The sequence below is a fragment of the Oreochromis aureus genome, linkage group 13 (genome assembly GCF_013358895.1).
Source record: "Oreochromis aureus strain Israel breed Guangdong linkage group 13, ZZ_aureus, whole genome shotgun sequence".
Lineage (NCBI taxonomy): Eukaryota > Metazoa > Chordata > Actinopteri > Cichliformes > Cichlidae > Oreochromis > Oreochromis aureus.
The window spans coordinates 21,141,121-21,162,828 of record NC_052954.1 but is presented as its reverse complement, the minus strand read 5'-3'; the positions used below and the strand labels follow the sequence as shown (position 1 = coordinate 21,162,828).

At 39.6% G+C, this 21,708-nt stretch overlaps 2 protein-coding genes across 4 annotated transcripts; one reads left to right on the top strand and one right to left on the bottom strand.

Annotated features, from left to right (window-relative positions):
* Positions 1-3,138: 3,138 nt before the first annotated feature.
* Positions 3,139-4,458, top strand: sfr1 (SWI5-dependent homologous recombination repair protein 1). 2 transcript variants are annotated; one of them, XM_039621444.1, is made up of 4 exons: positions 3,141-3,284; positions 3,420-3,524; positions 3,673-4,017; positions 4,120-4,458. In XM_039621444.1, exons 2-4 carry the CDS (start codon positions 3,432-3,434, stop codon positions 4,306-4,308), a joined length of 627 nt encoding a protein of 208 aa, XP_039477378.1. In that variant the 5' UTR covers positions 3,141-3,284; positions 3,420-3,431; the 3' UTR covers positions 4,309-4,458. The 2 variants fall into 2 exon arrangements, with proteins under 2 accessions (XP_031612996.1, XP_039477378.1); XM_031757136.2 differs by having other exon boundaries at positions 3,139-3,524.
* On the bottom strand, positions 4,330-21,660 carry cfap43 (cilia and flagella associated protein 43). Of its 2 annotated transcripts, none has more exons than XM_031757125.2 (38): positions 21,552-21,660; positions 21,231-21,484; positions 21,040-21,136; positions 20,770-20,937; positions 20,553-20,631; positions 20,299-20,449; positions 20,118-20,200; positions 19,670-19,798; positions 19,442-19,558; positions 19,269-19,346; positions 19,017-19,165; positions 18,747-18,850; positions 18,429-18,578; positions 16,076-16,236; positions 15,751-15,915; positions 15,528-15,658; positions 13,748-13,904; positions 12,857-12,964; positions 11,406-11,483; positions 10,951-11,055; positions 10,718-10,822; positions 10,509-10,625; positions 9,829-10,014; positions 9,437-9,643; positions 9,180-9,266; positions 8,961-9,041; positions 7,931-8,059; positions 7,720-7,839; positions 7,532-7,639; positions 7,208-7,294; positions 7,030-7,118; positions 6,717-6,933; positions 6,434-6,546; positions 6,130-6,295; positions 5,845-6,015; positions 4,992-5,072; positions 4,726-4,879; positions 4,330-4,641 (listed from the first exon to the last, which is right to left on the bottom strand). In XM_031757125.2, exons 1-38 carry the CDS (start codon positions 21,578-21,580, stop codon positions 4,469-4,471), a joined length of 4,884 nt encoding a protein of 1,627 aa, XP_031612985.1. In that variant the 5' UTR covers positions 21,581-21,660; the 3' UTR covers positions 4,330-4,468. The 2 variants fall into 2 exon arrangements, with proteins under 2 accessions (XP_031612985.1, XP_039477376.1); XM_039621442.1 differs by having other exon boundaries at positions 20,568-20,631.
* Positions 21,661-21,708: the final 48 nt, after the last annotated feature.

Genomic DNA, 21,708 nt, shown 5'->3' with positions numbered 1-21,708 from the left:
ATCCACCCACCCTGCATGACTCACAGCGAGTATGACTCTAATCTGCTCAAAGGATGGAAAAGAAATGGCCCCAAGGACAGTGTAACAGAGGAGGAGCTGCTGCTCCGCTCACATCTATGTGCAAGTTTGAATAATGCCAAATCTTAAGGGAAAGCAACAGATTCCAGGATGGGGGGTGGGGGGGAGCTGCAGCAGACTGGCCTGTGCAGCCTTTTTGTATGAAACACACTCCTGTTTGTGTTGAGGATAACAGCTGTTCCAGATAAGCTCTCATTATTCTTTCGGAGAGAGGGGGAAGCAGCTTCAAAAGATTTCACAGGGAGTTCAAAAATGCTTTACACAGCAGAAAAGTTAAAAGAAAAAATCTTGTTCAGGGTTTATTAGGATAACCGGGCATGTACACATAAATGATTAAATGTGAATCTTGACAGCAAAATAGTACAAATTAGGTTTTCTGAAGGAGTATTATTGTTTCTTTTTGTGAAGGAGTCAGCACTTACAGAGCTGAAAGATGGACTCTTTTTTTTTTTTTTCTTGCTGGCATAATTTGTATTTAACTATAGAAGATGATTTACAGGAAACCTCAACAGACTGGCTTGGCATTTTGAGGTATTTGAAGAGATAAAGCTGAGATTCAACTTTGCACAGACACCAGGCTTTGCTCTAAGTTGAGCTGGTAAACCTCTCCGGTATAATAAATAAATACCGAGAGGGAACTTCTGACGATACTTGGCTCAGAGAAAGTGCATGCAAATTTAAGAGAGAGAGACAGAGCATGTAACAGTTTATTTATAAACCTCCTGATTTTTATTGGTTTTCTTATGACTTGTAAAACTCCTGAGCCGTAAACATTTTGATTCTGCGGACTTACAGAAAAATAACCGCCATTTATTTTTATAATTTATACTTCAAGCACCAAATATTCTGCAGCTACAGCTAGTGCCATCTCTGATTATACCCTGCACCATTCTTTGGTTTTGGGAGAGTTTGCTGGACTAAATAAGTGATTTAACATTTGCTTGTAGGAAACTTTGATTAGTTCTTTTCTAAGACCTAATAATTTAGCAGTTAAATGAGAATATAATCCGTAGATGACTTGAAAGCACCGTAGGATCCAGTCCTCCTGAACCGGATAAGTGGTTGAGAAAATGGATGGATGGATATTTGAACATTAAATGAAAGCTATAATCACATGCACCATTAGAAAAACAGAACAATAAACTCATTGTATAGAGGAAGCAACACAAAGAGCATAACCTTAACACAGGGAGACGCACTTCGGACTATTTTGTTTTCCAAAATGAAAAGACTATTATTTCTGAAAAGGAATGCGGGTTTTGATCTATGTGGTCAACATAATTGCTTCAGTCTTTGACAGTGAAAGATGACACGTCGCTATTTCAAGGGGGATAATCAGGAAGGATTCGTAACAACCACAGTCATCCAACTCGTACAGCCATCACTGAGCTACTGCAGGTTAAAGGTCAAATTGACATTTTGAAACCACGTTATTTTTGCATCCTTTTTCACAAGCAGACGCTTTACCGTCTCGCGGGAGAAAAGTACAAGTGTAAATCAAAGTTACTGATGGCTGTGGTCCAGATAGGTCTTGGGTTTCAGGGCGCTGATACCGTTCAGTGTGACAGTGAGAGTGTTGCAGACACTGTGACTCTGACTGGGACACTTAAACAGAAAGGAGCTGCCATTAGTTATATTAATAACACCTGTCCTTTTCCTTCTTTGGATAAATATGGAAAGTGAGGGGAAAATGTGACACCAAATGTCAGGAGGCCTCAAGTTCGCGGCTAGCCAGGTGATTTTTATCACCTGTGTGTCCCCATATTGTGGCCCCTGTGTCAGACTCTAGTTTACTGGTCTTTATGTGCTGTTTATGTAAACCTGGGAGGGGAGATAAGGAAGGGTTTTACAGATGAGGCTCACTGGCAACACATTAAAGGGAAACCAGCACACAGCGGATTGTGAAATCAAAATAACCCGCTAACCCAAAATACAAAACACCCTTTCAGCCAAAGTCAAGTGACAGTCTGTGCACAGCCCAGTAGCATCTAATCCACTGGGAAAAGGGAAGCAAAAGGCTGACCATATCTTATAATTTAAGTAAGGGGGACAGGACTTAATAGCATGCAAAAACATGTCTAGAGTCTATATTTAAGAGTGCCCAGCCTGCACACCTGTATTTGATGAAAGACATGGCACCTGCATTCACTGTCTCACATTGGCTCTGTTGCTACCCATATTGCTGGGGACTGAGTTTTTGTCAAGTTTTCAAAAGTTAAAAAAAAAAAAAAAAAAAAACACAGAAAACTGTCTCCTGACTCACACATAGTAATTAACTGCAGCTTTCAGCCCTGCAACATTCATCCATATAATATGACAAAAAACCCCAGTTCCCTAGGGTGTGTAATATCAGACTGCCAAGTGCTGAAGTTCAAGTCCAGGCAGCCTCACGTTTTAACTCCCACTTTTTCTCCTCAAGGCAGCAGAAAAAAAAGCAGGTGATCGCAAACATCTGAACGCCATCCCAAACAAACCATGAATGGATCGGTCTGGAGGAGTTAAAAATAAGCCCATTAAAGGAGATGAATCAACTGATGAGAAGAGTTGAATCACAATGTGACTCGACCCTAGCAACAAGGGTGACAAGCAGCACTAAACCTGTCAAGAAGCCCACACAAATCAGTTTTACTTTGTGTTTCCTGTAGCACTTTATTTTGTAAAGCAGCATAGTTGAGTTTAATTTCACTGGAAGTCCTTACTTCTTGACTGTTACTCTTTGTCCTTTAAAATATAATGAGAAATCTAATTTACTCTAATATTCTTCTTCTAATTTTCTTCTTCTAATTACCTGACTTTATTTAGTTTTATTGTAAGTAACCTGTATTTCCAGCGGGTTTTTTCTAGTTCCAAAAAATAATTTTTAGGAACACTTAACTAATTTTGCATGTATAATTTTCTCAGAGCAGAAGAGCGAGTCAATATAATCATGCGGATTTATTGTAAGTTTGAGAAACATCACGAAAACACCGGATTTAAGGCACAAAGAACATTTTGTGCCTTACATGTTCTACCAACTACAGCTCCCAAGATGCGTTTCTGTAATACGTCATTACGTTCTATCCAATCACAGACTGCGAAAGTTTCGAGCCGCAAAATACGGAAAAAGTCTCGCATCGCTCCTAGCTTTCTGATTCAGTCTGCGTTTAGTGAAAGTTGTTGGCTGTTCAGTGGTTAATATAGCAGCATTTAACAACCCTTCATTTACTGTAAGTGCTGAAAGTAGTTTTGTTTTTTCAGCGGCGTCTGTTAAAATGTGATAAATGGATAAGTGACTAGCTAACGATATCCACTTGGCTAACTTAAACTACCCTTCAAAACTGTGACGTTTACATGATTCAAAGCAAGTTTCTCCGATGGATATCACACCTAAAGCAGCTAAATTACAGAGGGAGTATTGTTCACCATGTAGTTCAGTAGAGTCAAGCCCCTGTGACTACAAAGACAAGGTAAGGTGCTAGAAGGGTTTAAGCACCATTTGTCTTACATAATATAACCTGGCATGATGGTTGACTTTATAGGAACTTTTGTATTAACTATCAAAACTTGCCCATGCACTTTCCCTGTGAGTCATTTTCTTTTCTGTCCCCCCCACAGCATCAACCGAAGCTGAGTGCCTCACTGAGGGAGAGGCTGAAGAGATCCAGGCGCTCCTTCATCTCTCCCCTCTCTGTGGCCAAACGTCTCTGTGTTGATGATGAGGAGAATGGCCAACAAGTTTCAGCAGATTCCCAGCAGCCCGTTAATAATCCTCCAGTGATTTTAGGCAGTGTTGATGTAAACAGAAATGAGGAGAGAGCAGGGAGTAAAACGTTGTCTGGGCCTGCTCCCAAATCAACACAATGTCCTTCAGGAGACTTTGCACAATGTCTCAGGAAGGAGGTGAAAGACAAAACAGAGACTCTACGTAGACTCAAGATGGTTAAAATGTACAGAAGCAAGGTATTGGCGACATTTAAATGGAACATAATGGGATATGTTTTTGGTTACCTAAACCAAAGCTGGCGATTTCTTACGACAGGTTCTCCCATCTTTCTCCCACAGAATGATTTGACTCATCTCCAAACATTGACTGATAAGTGGCGGCATTGTGCTCAAGCTGCGCTGTATGAACTGCAATCAGAAGTCCCTATTGATGGACGAAAAGCCAGCCTGTCCGAGCTGATTGACCTGTTCAATCTGGATGACAGCATTCTGCACTTTGACCGCACAGAGGAGGACTTCACTACCTAATAAAATGTTACAGGAGAACAATCACATTTCAGATGTCCTGTTTATTGTTTAATTTGTTGCTGCTGCTACAGTTTAAGTTGTACACTTTATGTTCAGTATATCTGCTGAGAGAAGCTTAAATAAAACTGTAAAAATCTGTTGAAGGAGAAAGCTTTGCTCATTAGTGTTTCAGTTGATCAAGTGAAGGAAAGTTTTTCATGGTGAGACGCTCAACTTCTGCCCCAAGGAAAGCCAGGTTCTCTGCCTGAACTCTGGCAAGTTCTTTCAGCTTGCTCCTCTTAACGATTTCCTGGTAGCGCTCTTCTCTTGCAGCAGCCTCATTTTCTGCCATAGCTAAATACCAAACAAGACACATGCTAGAAGATGAAGAAAACAACCATTTGCATTGTGTTTAATTGAAATAGCTGTTTTCATTACCTGCTGCTTCGCAGATGTGTCTCAACTCCGACACGGTGACCTGCATTTCAGGGAGCTGCTGTTCTAAATTGGCGCTCTTTTTAGCTTTTGCTGCTGCCCGCTTATTTAACTGTTCAATCTTTCTTAAGCGTTGCTGCACACTCTTCTTATGAGTCTGAAATTGAAAATAATTGCATTTGCATAATTGCATAAAATTGAAAAAAAAAAAGAGCATATTTTATCTGAACAGTCAGCTGCACAAATTACATGTAGCTACGTTTTATTACCGTTTCCATCAACGCAATACTTTTCTCCAAACTGGAAATCTGCTTGGATGTGTGACTTTCTTGATCTGACTTGCTGCAATGCTAAAAAGAAAAGAGAACAGCTGGCTTGTGTGCAGTGAAAGAACAGAAAATCAGCATCCAACAACGGTTGAAGTAAAACGCCTTCATCATAAAACTTTGGATTTAGTTGGTTGGTTTCATGGGCTTGAACAATGGCAGGAAATGGCCACCAAAGATCTACCTGAAGCTTTTTTTTTCCAACGGAAGCTGGCATTCAGGCCTGGAAACACATGCGATGCTCATTGACTTGTTAAAAATAAGATGACGGATGACTCATTTGATCTGTACTTTTTATTTCTCAGCTGCAGCGCTCTAACTTGTGATATTACTCATGTTCTATGTGAATTAGGTTGTAAACAAAATAAAAAATGTATTTAAAAAAAAAAAGAACGGAAGGACAGGATAATCTTCCAACCAGTCTCCACCTATTGAGTAAGAGTTTTAAGAGCTGAAAAAGGGAAAAAAACAGGGTGGGGAGCTGGCGTGAATAGGGTGTGTGTCTTCAATAAAAGATCATCCATCTGTGCTGGAGGATGGTAACAATTTGCTGCCCGCAAAACATGTGATGCTGCCAAATACCTGCCTTCATATCACCGCCTGAGGTTTGGCCAGAAATGCAAATGGGATTAATGTTTAACCCTAAACGCAGACATTTTGTTATTATTTTAAGCAGATGTTGAACGTTTTCACAAGTTGGAATTATACAGGGTAATGCCTATTCACTGTCTTAGTTTAGTTTAGAATAAAACATTTAAAAAGAGGCAGTGTTAGCATATTTTAGAATCTACATTACTGTCATTTTCTGCTGCTCCTCTGAGAGTCGTAGCATCTTGATGTTCTTCTCCTTGTCGTAGAGGTCTTCTATTTGCTTCCTCATCACCTTGTTCTCCCACTCTAGCTGGATCATTCCCTTATGCACGTCTTTGCACACCACCATGGATGCTATTTTCTGCTCTGCAAGTGTCTGAGCATAGCGATAATAATCAGTAGCAGGCAACGACACCATAACCACCTGAATTTGACCAATTTGGTTTGAATCAAATCAAAATCTTTGTGACGAGAGTAGGAAAAGGCTGACCCTGATGACACTTCTCAGGTTGTCCACAACGCTCCTGTGGTAAAGAATGAAGTTGGTGTCTGCGTTGTCAGCAGTTGGGTCTGTGGTAGTCACCTCCACCTGTCCCTGTTTAAGTATGATCTGGACCATGGTGTCCATCAGGAGATCAGTCCTCTTCCGGTGCAGACTAGAACAGAAGGGGGGAAAAAAGCAGTCACAGGTCATTCTTCTGTTAAGAAATAGATTTAATGCACTTATACTAGGCATTAAGTTTAAGGCTTGTTTTACAACTGCTTGAAATCAGAGTGAAAAATCAGATTGATACCTTTCAAGCGCTTCAGAAAGATTTTTAATTTCCTCTTGAGCAGCTTTATCCTCATTTCTCTTCTTCTGCAGGAATGCCTGCATCTCAGCGAGAGTCAAAGCTTTTGTTTTTACCTGAAAAAGACGTGTCCAGCAGTGAGTGCATAACTGCAAGCACAGAATGGAAATAGCTGTATTGTATATCTATTCATAAGCTGAGCCAGAGTAAGATATTGTGCACATTTATGCATATTTTAATGGAACAGCAACTCTCCTCCATATTTAACCTCTCCTCGTCGTCATACCTTTTGCTCGCTCTCTACTTTAGCTCTGCGAATTTGACAGAATCTCTCCCAGGCTACTGTGCTTAAGCCCTCTGGCATGTTCGCTGGAGCGTCCAGCTCATCCATGGCTCTGAGCATTTGGCTGAATGCATCAGGGGCCTGAGAACCATACAGACGATGCTCTTTAAACGGGTCAGAATTGTTACTGTTGTCCATCTGGGCCCTCATCTTCTGAGCCCTGTGGGGTGAAAATTTGCCCACAAAAACCGATAAACAGTTTACAACTCAAATTATGTAATTTTCCTCATGCATAGCCATGAATCAGGAAACAAACCTGGGTCTGCGTTTGAACATCTTATAGAGGCAATCGACCATATGGCTCGGGAGTTCTGAAAACGCCCTCCTGAAGTCTTTATCCAGCGACTTCAGAGACAGAGACGTTAGGTTACTATATTGTGTTATGTTCGCCATCTCTCTCAGCTATGATTTTAGTATTTAATCAGCTGGCTTACTTTGTCTTCAAGAACAACATTGTCATAGGTCTCCTGTAAAAACTCTACTTCTTCTTCCAGCTTCTTCAACCTCTCCCCAGTTTCATCCTGTCAGAGGAACCAATTGTAGAGGAGAAGGGCATGTATGGAAATTAGCGATAAGCAGTCTTGAAGCCTACAAAATGAGTGTGCCACACAGGTTAGCTCTTACAAAAACATGCCTGAACGAAGGGAAGGTTTTGTTCTACAGTTTTGGATGATGTTGCTGCCATTTCTCACAAAGAACAGAGTGTGAAGCTGGCACTCATAAATTCCTACAGCATTACTGTGCACCAGTTTTCTGACCTTGTATGCCAACATTTTTTCAAGTTTGAGCTTGAGCTCCTGCTCCTGGCTTCTCATCTCTTCTTCTCTGAGGACTGACTCAACGAGATATGTGATCTTGAGCTCTTCCTGTAAAATACACCGAAACCAATTTTAAACAGGATGTTATAAAAGACATCGCAAGGGGAAAATGAGAAGAGAGGGCTTACCTGGTATATAGCTACTGTGCAGTTCACTTTCTTCTCTAACAGCTTTGCCAGATTTTCATCAAACCTTTCGGTCGCTTCCTTGGTGGACTGGTGAAGCTTTTTTATTTCAATTTCCAGTAGCTGCAACAACACAGGCCACAGACGGTTACCATTCATATCATGAGCGAATACTATTTCAGATCAGTGCAAAACAGAGCAGCTTATGTAATACCTTTTTGTACTTCTCCTTCTCCTCGCTGAGCTCCTTGGCTTTCTTTTCATACTCTTTGAAAGCTTTTTTCTCCTCCTCACTCCACTGAATGTCAGGTTTGGTCAAAACAAACTCAGGCGGAGGTATTTCCTGTGGAGTAAATTCAATAGAAACTATGTGCCCTTCTTGCTGATTTGTCTAATTTAACTGACGCTGCTTAGAAATAAATTGAAGTTTAAAAAAAAAAAAAAGAAATCCTGCGACATCATTAACACACACACATGGTTCACTCTGGCTAGAGTGTATGTAATATGAAACAAAGACATGAGACATGGAACAGTTTTCTAATAGGTTATATTATCTATTATGGAATAAATTATTATCTATAACTACCAGTAATTAAAAAACAGTATAGTTATAAATACCTAAATACAACATGCTGTATTTATTTGTATTATCTTCTCACTTAAAAGACTGTTTAATTTTCTTTTTTTAAATTGAATTACATTCTACTACAGCATTCAAATGTCTTATTCTATTCAACCATATACCCCCGTACCAACACCAGTGTTATAAAATCATCAAATCTTCCCACTTGAGAGCAGATCATCTAATAATTAAAAGGTTAGTGTTTCAATTCCTGGCTCCTCTAGTCTGCATGTCAAAGTGGCAATGGTCGAGGTGCTGAAGCATGATTTTCGAAGGCACAGAATAAAGTGCTATATGAATATATGTATGTGTGTGTGTGTGTGTGTGTGTGTGTGTGTGTGTGTGTGTGTGTGTGTGTGTGTGTGTGTGTGTGTGTGTGAACGGTTGAATCGGGCTTTCAATAGAAAGCAGTTAGAGGAGAAAGGCAGTTCATAAGTACCAGTTCATTTACCATTTAACTCTCTACTTTATATTTAATTGTTTTCTGCATTTGGACACAAACTCAAAATTAACAGATTGATCAAAGAAGTGAGTAGATAATATTTCATACTGTGTTCTGCTGCATACCGGTCTACTTCAGCATTAATGTCTTAAAAAAAACAAAAAATGTTTTAATGGTCACCATTTTCAGGATGTCCTCTTTTTTCACTTCAAGTACTCCATCCATCATGTCATCAAGAGCCCTTTCTCTAGAATCATCAGCCTGCAATAGAACAATAAACCCATTAACATGGCAGAACTGAGCTATCCTCACCATCGAAGCAGTGATCCTTTATGGAAGTATTTTAACACGCAAAAACCGAAAAACAAAAACATATTTTTTTGTTTTGTGGCAGCATACTTGGGCAGCCAAACGACGTTCCTCTTCCAGCTTTCTCCTCTCCTCCTCCTCTTTCTGCTCCGCTGTCAGGTACCGTTCAGCTCTTATCTGGAGTTGGACAAAGTTGACATCTCATAAGACAAAAACCACACACCATTTCACACTTCGGTAAAAGAACAAACAAACAAACGAGCAGTTCAACATGTACAGATGCTTTGTCCACTGAACTTTCTCTGAACTCTCTGTGAACTGATTAGATGTTTCAAGAGGACAGTAACCTCAGAGTCTTCCACTGTGAGCAGCCTCTCTGGCCACTCGCTGTTGGTCAGACTGGGCTCCCACAGCTCCTCGTGCATGTCCAGCTGCAGCATGATTTCTCTGATGTGCTTGTTCCTGTCTCTCACACGTTTGAGCTCCTTCATCTTCTGCTTGTGTAATGCCTCAAAGTCAGTGTTGAAAGCTGTCTTGGCGCGATAAATCACATCCTGCAATGTGCAGATTAGTGAAATTGGGCAAAGAAAACCTGCTATTAATGATCAGCATGACAATATGATGAAGTTGCTCTTTATTTCCATAATTATTATTTTTAAGAAAGTGTTTTGATTACAGTTCTGGATATTCCCTGAATATAAAGGCATAATTATTGCACCTTTTTGAAACAGGTTCCCACCTGTAACAAAACAATCTGGTTGATCCTCTGCTCTATGGTTTTCAGGCTGAACTGATCGTAGACATAAGGATTTGAATATCCTAACTCAGCCGAGATACTCCCCGTCACAGTGGCAGTCTCTGCGTCCTGGACTTTCTTCTCCTCCTCTTCTTCTTGTGCACTGAGATCCTTCTTTAGGTTGCCCAGCTGAGGGTTAAAGGTGGACACAAGGGCTGAGATAAACAGTGAGGACTGAATCTGCGGCCATGTGATTATAAACTTCATCCACAGGACATTGCACTAAGATAAAACTATCGAAACAACTCACTTTTAGCCACACAGCTATAAATCTAAAAAAGTTTCAACACTGGTGGACTGGCATGTGTTCAAGCATTTCAAAATGTTACTGCATTGAAAGGTCAGATGAAGGACTGAGATTCATGGCATCCAATTATTTTGTAGCTGTAAACTTGTTTTGACTTGAACACTTCAGCCATAAAATGTATTTCCAGAGAGGAAAACCTAAAACACAGAGGAGGCTGCGTTGTCGCAGCTTTCACTTAGCACTGCATTACTGCATTTCTGTGTCACATTTCAAAACAGCAACACGATTTAACTGGTTCAAATTCATCACATATGCCTTTCTTTGCAGTGCTACTCAGAATCTAAAGTGTTCGAGCTTGTGGATCTGTTTTTCTTACGCTGCAGGCAGCTTTTTCTAACTTCCTCATATTTTGAACCCTGCAAAGGTCTTCAAGCTCTTTCTCTGTTTGCTCTTTCAGAGGGTAGTTCAGCACTTCAAGGTCAGAGTGAAAGGCCTGCGGCAGACAAGAGAAAAGAAACTCTGATGATTAAAAAATGTAAAAGTCATCAGTGTGATGTTTCGCTGTTTTTTTCTGACCCTTCTCACCTTTATGGTCCTGCTGATGACCTTCATGGTATCCCAGCATTCTCTCTTTAGGACATCACGGAGGTAACATTTTTCTAAAATGTCCCATTCAATTTCCGTCCTCACCTACAACGGGGAAACAAATTCACAATCACCCAAATTAAGAATTAAAGTGTCATCGCGTTTATGTGTGTGTGTGTGTGTGTGTGTGTGTGTGTGTGTGTGTGTGTGTGTGTGTGTGTGCGCAGCAGTACCCTCGTGACCTCCTGCTCCACCATGGCCTCGAGTCTCCTCTCCTCCTCAACATCCAGGTTAAAGTGTTCAGGCTGGTTCTCACTGTCACGTATCATCTCCTGGATCTAACATCACAGGAAATACAGAGCAGGGATCACACTGTTTGTGGAGCTTTTATCTATTTTTCAAATATCATGTTATGTTTTATCTGCTGTATAGTATTTACCATAATGTTTTTAGCTTTTAGATATGGAGCATTTTGGCTACATGAAAGCAGTTTTTAGATCAGTCTAATTACGTGTATGTAGGTTTTGTGCAGGTATTAAGTATGGTTGTAAGTACGGAGAATTCTCAGTGGATTGAAAAATGTTTATTGACACAGTAATTGTGTTAAATTCTTTCAGGTTTTATGCATGGGCTTTATAATTTTCTCCTAATCTTTTTATTACCAGCATTTGTAATAAACTTCACTTACACTGTCACGTAACTCTTTGATGGTTTCCATCAGGTTCTTCTTCATCTCAGAGTATTGTTCTTGATCTTCTTTTAGAAGCTGTTGACAACATGTAGACTGTGAGGTTCACAAGAATCGAGAATCTCTCAAAGATGTAAAAATTCAAATTAGAAATAGTAATTACATGACAAGAAAAGAAAATGTTAGCCAACACTTCAGCCTGTAGCACAGAGGCAGTGCCAGGATCCCGATTGTGGATGAAGTAATTATAGAAGTTGATTTTAATCCTGACGCTTATATTTATTACAAGTGGGTGCATGCGCATACCCACAAGCATGTGTAAATGAAGAAAACAATACTCGATCTATCATTACTATTCTTGCTGTGGATTGCGAAGACCAATATGTTCATCCCCTTAAACACAGAGATCCAAAGTGTAATCAAACAAACAAATAAATTCTCTTGTGGATGAGAGGGTGAGCTACACTGACTTATAACAATAGTTACAAAACAGCACTGCCCTGTAAATTCATCAACCCAATAGAAACTGCCTCTACCTTGAAAGAGAATATGAAACAGACAGGCCACCTGTTTTTTAACAGTTCTCAGGACAAATTTTATTTTGTCCCCGCTGAGACTAATATTTTGAAACAAAGAAGCCGTGAAGGTTCAGTATACCAAAAATCCCAGAATCAAACTGAGTAAAACCTCATGATCGTATCAGAAACATTCAGAGAAGTTTCTTCATCCTCTGATGAACAACCTCTGAACTGTGATGTGCTCCCTCAGATTGATCAGGTAATGGCTCATGTGAAATGGGTTGTTGTGAGTGGTCAGAATTTGCCTTTGATGACTTCATAAATATCACCTTTTACTTATATATAAAGGAAAACACATTTAGCTTTTATTTATTTAAATATTTACTTTGTATTAACTGAAAATAAATACTAAGACACTTATTCCACTTATCACAGTGGGCCCGTTAGTGGAGTGGGTGGGTTCAGGCCCCTTAGGCCCACCCACAACGCCGTGGTAGATGTAGCATAAATCAGACTAGAAATTGCCTCTTTCCGATGTGTGATAATCAGTGAGGTTTGCGAAACCTACAATTCAAAAACCTGCCACACCTTCAACATCAATTTATTGTTATTAAAACTCTTTGTCAGGTGATAAAGTACCTAACATGCTCTTACACATGTTTATGTTCTTTACTGTGCTATACCTCTAGCTAATTGGTTTTCTCACTCTATAAGAATGATAAATCAAGCTGTTGCACAGAGCGACTGCATGCCAAAAACCACACAGCTGTTTTTCCAGCTAGATACCACACGCTGGTGCAAAGGGGACTTTCGTAACCTTCCAATCTGCAAGCGCGTAGAAAAAAAAAACAGCAGACTAAGTATCTAAAAATAGTTGACAACATCCAGATGTCATTCCACCACCACAAATATCACAGCATATTAATCACTGACCCCCTCTCGCCTGCTTTCAGGCCAGGTGGGCTGTGAAGGTGGAGCACGTAGGAGGTTGTTATCATCCCCATCTCGCTCTGTCACATCCACAGATGGTCCACCACTGACCTACGACACATAAAAAGAACTCAAAGATTTAGATAAGTAAACAGTAAATGGCACACAAGCAATAAATAGCAGTTTATATCTATTACAACTGATAAGATATACTTTATTTATCATAAGAGCTGCGAAATTCCTATGTTACAACAGCCAAAACATTAACTACAGCCTCTAACAAACCAGCTTAAAAAGCTGAATAGTTTAGTAATAAAGTACAATACGGCCAAAAAAGATTTTTTTTAAATTAAAGACATATGTGACAATAAACAAAAGAAATGAGCTAAAAACAAAAAACCTACATGAAAAATGCAACAAACATATTTTAAAAACAAAATATAAGAAAATTAAAATAGTGTATTACATGGAGTAACGAAAAAACATCAGACCCTTTCTTAAGAAGAAAAAATTATGTTTAATTTATTATCATTATGCTTAAGTTTACTTGGATGGCACCAAGTTTGCATAACAAAACATTATAATTTAAATCTGTTTATGTTAAAGGTCTGTCGGAGAGGCGTTCCTTCAGATTTGGAGGCTGTAGTTTGTGTACTGAGTTGTGAGGCACTGAAAAACTTCTACTTTTTTCCTACCACATTAAAATCATTAACAGCTGAAGTTAAGAAACAACACTCAGCTACTGGAGGCCATGGAAGCAGGGCAGTCTTCACAAAGGAAAATTTTACAGCACTGGACTGCAGTTAGTTAATAGTTTCAGCCCATTGTCCTGAGCAAATAGAGCATGTTTTTACAGTAAAACAGAACGCAAGAGAAAAATTTAACCTTACTTACCTCTGGAGTTTCCGTCCCAACCAGAGACACTTGACCCCACACAGGAAAGTTAATCAGGATGGGATTTTCAGTATCAAAGATATTCTTCAAGAAATGAGCCATAGACTTGCTGTACTGAGTAGCTTCATTCATCTTACTGACATCCCCACCTTTAACTCTGTGTGAACCCAAGCAAAAATACACAAAAATATGCAAAGGTATTCATCAGCTGTCATTTTAACAAAAAGCCACAGTCAACAGTGAACTGATCATAATGAAGTAATAGCACACACAAATCCATTTAAGAGTTTCTAGACAAAAGAATCTCTGAGAACAGACTGCACAGATTGGTTGCACTGATAATATTTGATCTTTTCATGGAATTTGTTGCTAATAATAAAAATGTATGTTATCATCAAGCATGTCCTTTAACCCCCTCAGGTCTAACGGTGCAATGAATCTTTGTAGAGCCTAAGCATGTAACTTGTGCCAGTGGCCGACGCAACTGCCAACATTTAACCCTAGGCGATCAGACTGTGCAATTAAAATGTTCTATAAAGTTTTGTCAATCAGGGAACAAAGAAATAATAATTTTACTTGAAGCACAAAAGAAAAATGTAATTTAAAAAAAAAATCTGTTCTTTTCCTTCTCTAAAATACAGGGTTAGGATAGGGTTATCACCTCAGAGGTCTGTATATTTATATGGATCATAGTGACAAGGTTTTCTAGTGTGGATCTGAATTTGAATCAATTAAACTTTTCATTGTTTCTCACAGAAAGTATCCTACTGAAAATATGATGGATGGCCATGTGGTGTCATTTGTGATCCCAGAAACATGCATGCACACCCGTTTTTAACATTACTGGCTTTGATTTTATTGTAAATTTCCAACTTCTAAATCAGTGATGAGAAGATGGAAATTTATGAGTAGGTCTGCTTGCAGCGAACCACGGCTAACAGACTTACAGTAGTGAAATTTTCCGCTACAACACCCTGAGGCAGATTCCAAAGTGACAATGAAAACAGCTCAACATCAGAAAACACTTAAAACACAACAGAATCGACAGGAAAGATGTTTTCTTAGTTTTTGCTTTAAACTAAAGCATTGATCTATGTTTGCCAATAAAATGTTACTGCCATGTTTTAATAAAGTCAATCCTTAATTCAGTCAGTCTTAAGTTTTGAAATGCTATTTTTTAGCAGTACTGAAACAAAGAAAAAAGTCACACAAGGATTGCCTAATATATGTAATTTTGTTTGTACATTTTGTGTTTTTGACCAAAAAAATGATCGAAACTATAATTAATAACATAAAAACATTTTAGATTATCTGTCACAGATAAAATGAACATTATATATATAGCTTGGTCACTTGGGGTTACATTTACAGATTATTCACAATTTATATAAATAATATAGGCAGTGGGTTATACACACCATGATCTCACAAATGGTGGATGGAAAACAAAATATTTCTGAAGTACTAAAACCTTTAAGATAAAAACAACTTGAAAACAGAAGCATGCTGGAGCAGTCGCTGTAGTCAGATGTGGAATGTGAGTGGGATGTTATTCTGAGGAAAGATTGTGCTGTGAATTTTATTAGATCTTTGTTTTCCTGCTGATATTCCCCTGGACACTAAGTTATATTTACTTACTTTTGTCCTTCATTGCCAGTTATAATAGAGAAAAAGCCCTGCCTCACATAACCCTCATCAGCCTATTGGCGACTGTGAGCAACGGTTCCCTCTGCTGTTCACATCTGTGCATTATGTAAGCGTGACGTGCAACTTCTTTTACCTGATATTAGTGCATACAAGAGAGCCATCTTTGAGGCCTACAGTGAGGAGTGTACAACCGTCTGTGGAAAAGGACACGCTCCGGACTCCACCGAGACGGCACGAGTGACACTGCAGTTCAATGTACCGCTCCTAGAGGTGCGGCAACACCACAGGGAATGAAAAACGGGATTCAAAAACATTCACAGTAAAAATGAAAAACAGGAAATTAAATGAGATCTAACCATGGAAGCAGTTTCTCTAATCCGTAGTAAGCCATCTCGGCCCACAGAAGCCAACCATAAGCAGTGAGGGGAGAGAGCAAGAGAGGCAGGGCCCAACGGATGACCCCTTACTTCCTGCACTGGTTTCAGCTCGACTCCCTGTTGATCGGAGAGATCCCCTTTGTCCTGAGAGCACAGATCAGAGAGTAGAATAATAAGATTCAAAATGCACACCTGAGACCATTACCTATGTAAAACTACAAAAACAAATCAGAGTGATGCTATGCTGTGACTTAGTTACACAGATGATTTGAGAAGAAAAAAGCCAAAAAAGACGGCAGCAAACCTCGGGAAGTACAAATCGCTGAAGTGTTTTACTCCTGTGGCAGTAAGCAAAGATCTCACTTAATCCCAGAACACAGCTTTTAAGTGGACGAGGCACCGTGAATGTGAACACTTTGAGGACGTGAGAAGACAGGCAACCATGTCGGTCTATACTATCTGGACCTGCAGGACAGCAGACACATTGTAATATGCAATGAAGAACAGATAAATTGATCATTACAAACTGCCAAGCATGTTTTTTTCTGCTTATATTATTTATCTGGTGCTTTAATCTCAAAGATGGCCCCTTAAAGCACACTAGCATCTCAGTTTTAGTATTAAAACTCTTCGTTTGGTGTTTGCTTCTTCTTTGTGTCGTTGTGTGTGTTATCCAACATAGTTTTCCAGTCTGCTGTATAAATAAAGGGTGTGATTTTGTAAACTGTTCATTCGCTGTCTTCATTTTAACTGTGTTAGTAACAACATGTCTAAACATTTCTGTGTGATACATCACGTTAAGCACTATTAATCCATTATGGGAATGTGGTCTAGTGTCGGTTCCTTGTTTTGAACACTGCCAAGATATTTCCTTGGATAAATAAAACATAATGGATAAATAAGGCATTTTTTCAGGCTTAAAACAATAAGAACAGAAGACAAGTAGAAGCCTATCACTCATCGTTTATTAAGCCTGTGTACTACAGTACCGTTTAAAATCTCAGGCTGTCTCCCAGGTCTTTATATTTTGCTCCTACAATGGGAGATAGGTGCAGTGAAACATGTGCAAACATAAATGGAAATATAGTACATAAGGCAAGAACAGTTTCCACAGTTATATCAAATCTTGAAAGTCAATATTTGGTATGCCCACCTTCATTCTTCAATATAGCATGAATTCTTTTAGGCAGCCTTCTTGTCATTTCATTAAGTAATCTTCAGGAGTCATTTTCCAGGCTTTTTGAAGGAAATTTAAATCTATTCTCTGGATGTTGGCTGCTTTTTTTTTGTTTTTGTCAAGAAGATTCCACATTGTTTCCATAATGTTTAGGTTCGGGTTCTGGGGAGGATGATCTATGGCTCATAGTATCCTAATGTGTGTTTTTCTATCCAGGTATGTGTTTACTGCATTGGCAGTTTGTTTCGGATCATTATCATGCTGAAAAATTAAGCTGCTGCCAATCACATGCTTTCCAGATGGTACTGCACGTACTGACGAAGTTTTAGCAAAAAGTAGATGGATCAACTGAAGGGTCAGATGGATCTTTCAGGTCCTGTGTCTGGTCTTTGCTAGATTTTTTTCTATTTCTTGAAAACATGCCTTTCAGATACCTTCATCAGGTGTAGATATTTTTTTAGGCCTCCCACTTCTTTTGTCTTCATTTTTCAAGTTTCCTCAATTTTTTTAAGGACACACTGTACACCACGCCAAGATATCCAAAGTTTTTAGCTAAAAGGAATCACCTTTGGGAATCATCTTGTTGAAGAAATACATACAATTTTATGCCTTTCAAAATGCATTTTTTTTGGCACTTTTTAAAATCTGACTAAAGAAATGGAAGCAAAAGTAATGCCTTTGCAACAGGCTGCTAATAACAAAGTCCTAAAGATACAATTTAAAACTGATTTTTTCAGAATCAGAATCAGAAAGACTTTATTTACCCCCAAGGGGCAATTAAGATACAACAGAGCAGCATGACGTTGAAGATAAGGACAGGGCATAAACAGGCAATAAGAGTGAGAAGTTGCTAAGGTTTTTGTTATATGTCAACACAATACACAAAAGACCTTCAGAAAGCCAGGAGAACTACTGCTAGAGACCACTTTAAGAAAAGACAAGAAAGCCCTGCTCCCTGGAAACAAATGATAAAGAATGGATAGGTGACTCAAGACTTTTCACAGTACTGTAAATGGAATATAAAGGAAACCACGGGAACCAGGACATGATCCTTAAGTTCTGCTTGTACTTTATTTCCATTAATCACCTTCCAAACCTCTCCTCGCCCACAGGAGATGATTCAACTTTTGGTTTCAAAATGAATTTTTACTTTTTGCAGATTCTCAAACCTCACTCCTCTCATGTATGCAGTGCCCCTCCCTGGCTACATGTTTACATTTTTTGAACTGCCTTAGTTAATGCCCCATGATTTAATGATTCATTTATTAGACTTGAGATTCTCACATTGCCTCTGAGACACTGCCAAAAAATCCTACTGTTTGTCAAGAGGGATTTACACTCTTAAAAATGTACCACAGTATTTTATGTTCTACAGATTCTTTTAAAAAAAATAACTTATGTCCCATCATAAAAATGTTTTAAAATGATTTAAACATCTAGAGACTAAGTAGAGAATTCATCAACCCCTTTAGTTTTGTACCTCCAAGGTTCTGGGTAGGCAGAGAGAGCAATGTAAGCAGGCTACCGTCCTTTTTTCTGTCCTCTTCACCAGCACACAGTGCAAGAACCTTCACCTCGTTGTTGTCTCTGTTGCACTGAGCGGAAAGAGACAAAATGCATCCAGGAAGAACTGGAAAAGAAACCCACACATTGCATTGGTTACAGTAGTAGGACCACACATTTCTGCAACGCTACAGTGTGTGACAGTTCTTATCTACAGTGATATTTACACTGATGTGTGCTGTAATTTAATGTTGATTTATAATATTTTGAAAGGAGTAAGAATAAAAGCATTTACCTGTGTACCCTATGACTGAAAACATCTTGGATGGCCTTGCTTCTAAGACATAGATATGTGAATCTGAGCCACCGGTGAAAAGGTAGTTCCCGCCATGATCAAAACTGTAAAAGTAAACACATTTTTATTTGCTTTTCTGAGCAGAAGTGGAGAAGACGTTACCCTCTAATTCATGGTTCCATGTCACAAATATAAGACAGAATAATTTTCTAGTGTGTAGTTTTTAACTGAAATGCCCGTGAAAGCATCACAAAAATGGAAGATACTTGCACTAAGTGATCAACAGCAGTGTGGTAAAGGAGAACCTCGTGCACCAGGCGAGGCCTCTGCTCCTGGTTTAGGTCAATAAAGAGCACTTTTCCTGTAGCTGTTCCTACAGCTGCATAGTGTGCAAAAGGACAGGAGGCCAGACATGTCACCTAAAGACACAGAGACTTGTGTTTTTTCTTAAAAATGTCAATTTTACACATATTATATTATATAAGTGCTCTGTCCTGTAAGTTCTCATGGTGGCAATCTGACCTCCACTTGGAGTGAGAGAGAACTGATGCAGATGCCATCTGAGGACCACAGCTGCAATTCTCCAGACTCCTTCAAGGACTGCAACCAATGTAAACACAAACATCACTGCTCATTAAGAGACACGGACCCAAATTACAAGACGCCGCAGGTCTTGAGCAACACAGATGCTTTACCACACAAATGTTCTTGTCATTGTGCAAGAGAGTTGCTGTCACAAAGTTGCCGCTGAGAACATCGAAGATCTTCACAATCCTGTCTGACTGGGCTGGGTTCAACACATACATCTGCCCCTGAAAAGCAGCAGGTCTCAGAGTTTGTTCTTTTCTGTCATGTAACATATTATTATTTGGATATTTTAGGCTATATCATGTTTTTATGCTCCTGCGCGCTTAAGTACTTACTGTATTAGAGGAAAAAAGTAATGCTTTATAGTCAGGAGAGTACATCACAGTTGTGACAGGTCTTTCTAACTGCCACATTTGTGCAATGTTTATCTGAGCCCCTTTGATTTGCAGGTGTACCACGCTCTCCTGCAACACAGAATCATATTAAATTGTGTGATGTTTGATGTGCTCTTAGACCAGGGGTGGGCAATCTCAGTCCACGAGGGCCGGTGTCCCTGCAGATTTTAGATCTCACCTTGGGTCAACACACCTGAATCACATGATTAGTTTGTTACCAGGCCTCTGGAGAACTTCAGGACATGTTGAGGAGCTAATTTAGCCATTTAAATCAGCTGTGTTGGTTCGAGGACACATCTAAAACCTGCAGGGACACCGGCCCTCGTGGACTGAGATTGCCCACCCCTGTCTTAGACATTAATACAGTAACCACTGAGTGGGCTTGTACCTTTCCTACAGCAATCAAACCATTGTTATTAGGAGTTAAACGCTGAAAGCTGTTTCTTCTGAGTTCAGGGATAGCATCAGCACCTGAACAAAAATGAAAAACAAATAATATGTCAAATGTGTTTTCTAGTCTCTGAATTGGGTAAGAAATATCTTCCACATCCAAGTGTGGGTTTGTTTACTTGTAGGATTGAAAAGGACAGAGACAGAGTGGCTCTCTGGGTCAACAAGAAGCAGGAATCCTTCAGCACAGCCCACATAGAGCTTTGAAGTGGCTGTCCAGCAGATGGCAGAAGGAGTCAGCCTGGCTCTGGTCCTCTGGTGGAGTTTGGCCTGTGCAAACACATGTAGAGCTGGGTCACGGAAAATATAATTGTTTTATGGATAAATTAAAGATCTAAAAACTGCAGTTACATCACACAAACTAGAAAGTTACCATAATGTTGCTGACATTTTGAGAGGATGGTGCCTGGCTCTCACTAAAGGTCCCATCAGGTGCTCGAAGCTCAATTGTACTGCAATATGACAAATATAACATGCACATATATGTTCTTATTTGACTCTTTAGTTTCCCCACTTTCTTTCAACCTTCCATGCATTTGCAGCAAGGCTGAAAGAAACTTAAACACATGCATTTGCTGTATTGTGTTTACCTCGGTTGCAGGACATGAAGGCTGTCACTCTTTGCAATATTCCAGACAGTGAGTGAAGCAGTGCCCAAGGCACAAAGCTGAAGCCAATTCATGGGGTTGAATGCCAAGGAAACGACATCCTGTCCAGCTTGTGGTTGAGAACAAAGCGGCTCAGCATTTTCCCAGTTCCTGCATCAGAAGGTTATGATTACTATTACACTGCCGCTCAGCCCGAGTAACAGAAAACACATGGCACACAGTATAAGGCAGTGTTCTGCTTGAGTGGCTTACCACACAGTAATGATGTGGTCAGGAAGAGAGGAGCAGGAGCCCAAATATGGACCACCGTGACTTAATGCCAGAGATGTATAGTCCAGTTGTGCTCCTCCTAAAGAAAGAGGTGAACGAGCAAAAGTCCACATCTTTGGCAGAATTACAGTAAAAATGTGACAGTTTAACAGATTAAAGTACGTCTGCCTTACCCTTAAGTTCATTCTTCAACTGAAGCTCAGGGAAAGTGTACACATATATCGACGGGGATAGCTTTTCCTCGGAGAAAGCAAAAATCCCACTGTTTCCGTTGGCTGTCAATGCACCAATGCCTCTGCCAGGACTCGGAAACGCGTTTTGCGTCCTTGTCTCCAAGTTCAGGAAACATATATGATTCCCACATGTGTAGCATACTGTTTTATTTTCAACAAACTCGGTATTTCTGTTTGCGAAACCTTGTATCCACCTGTAAGAACACAATATTAGTTAATTGTTAACAAATAACCAGTGACGTACCTGCAGGGACAACATACCTGAGCTCTAAACTTCCAAACTCATTCATTTTAATATATATAAAAAAGCCAACTACGCAACCTTTATTAAAAGTACTTTCAACCGGGAAAGCGTTGCGTAACCATAGTAACCCGCCTTTCACACCATTGGTTGAGGCGCTGTTTGACACGCCCACCA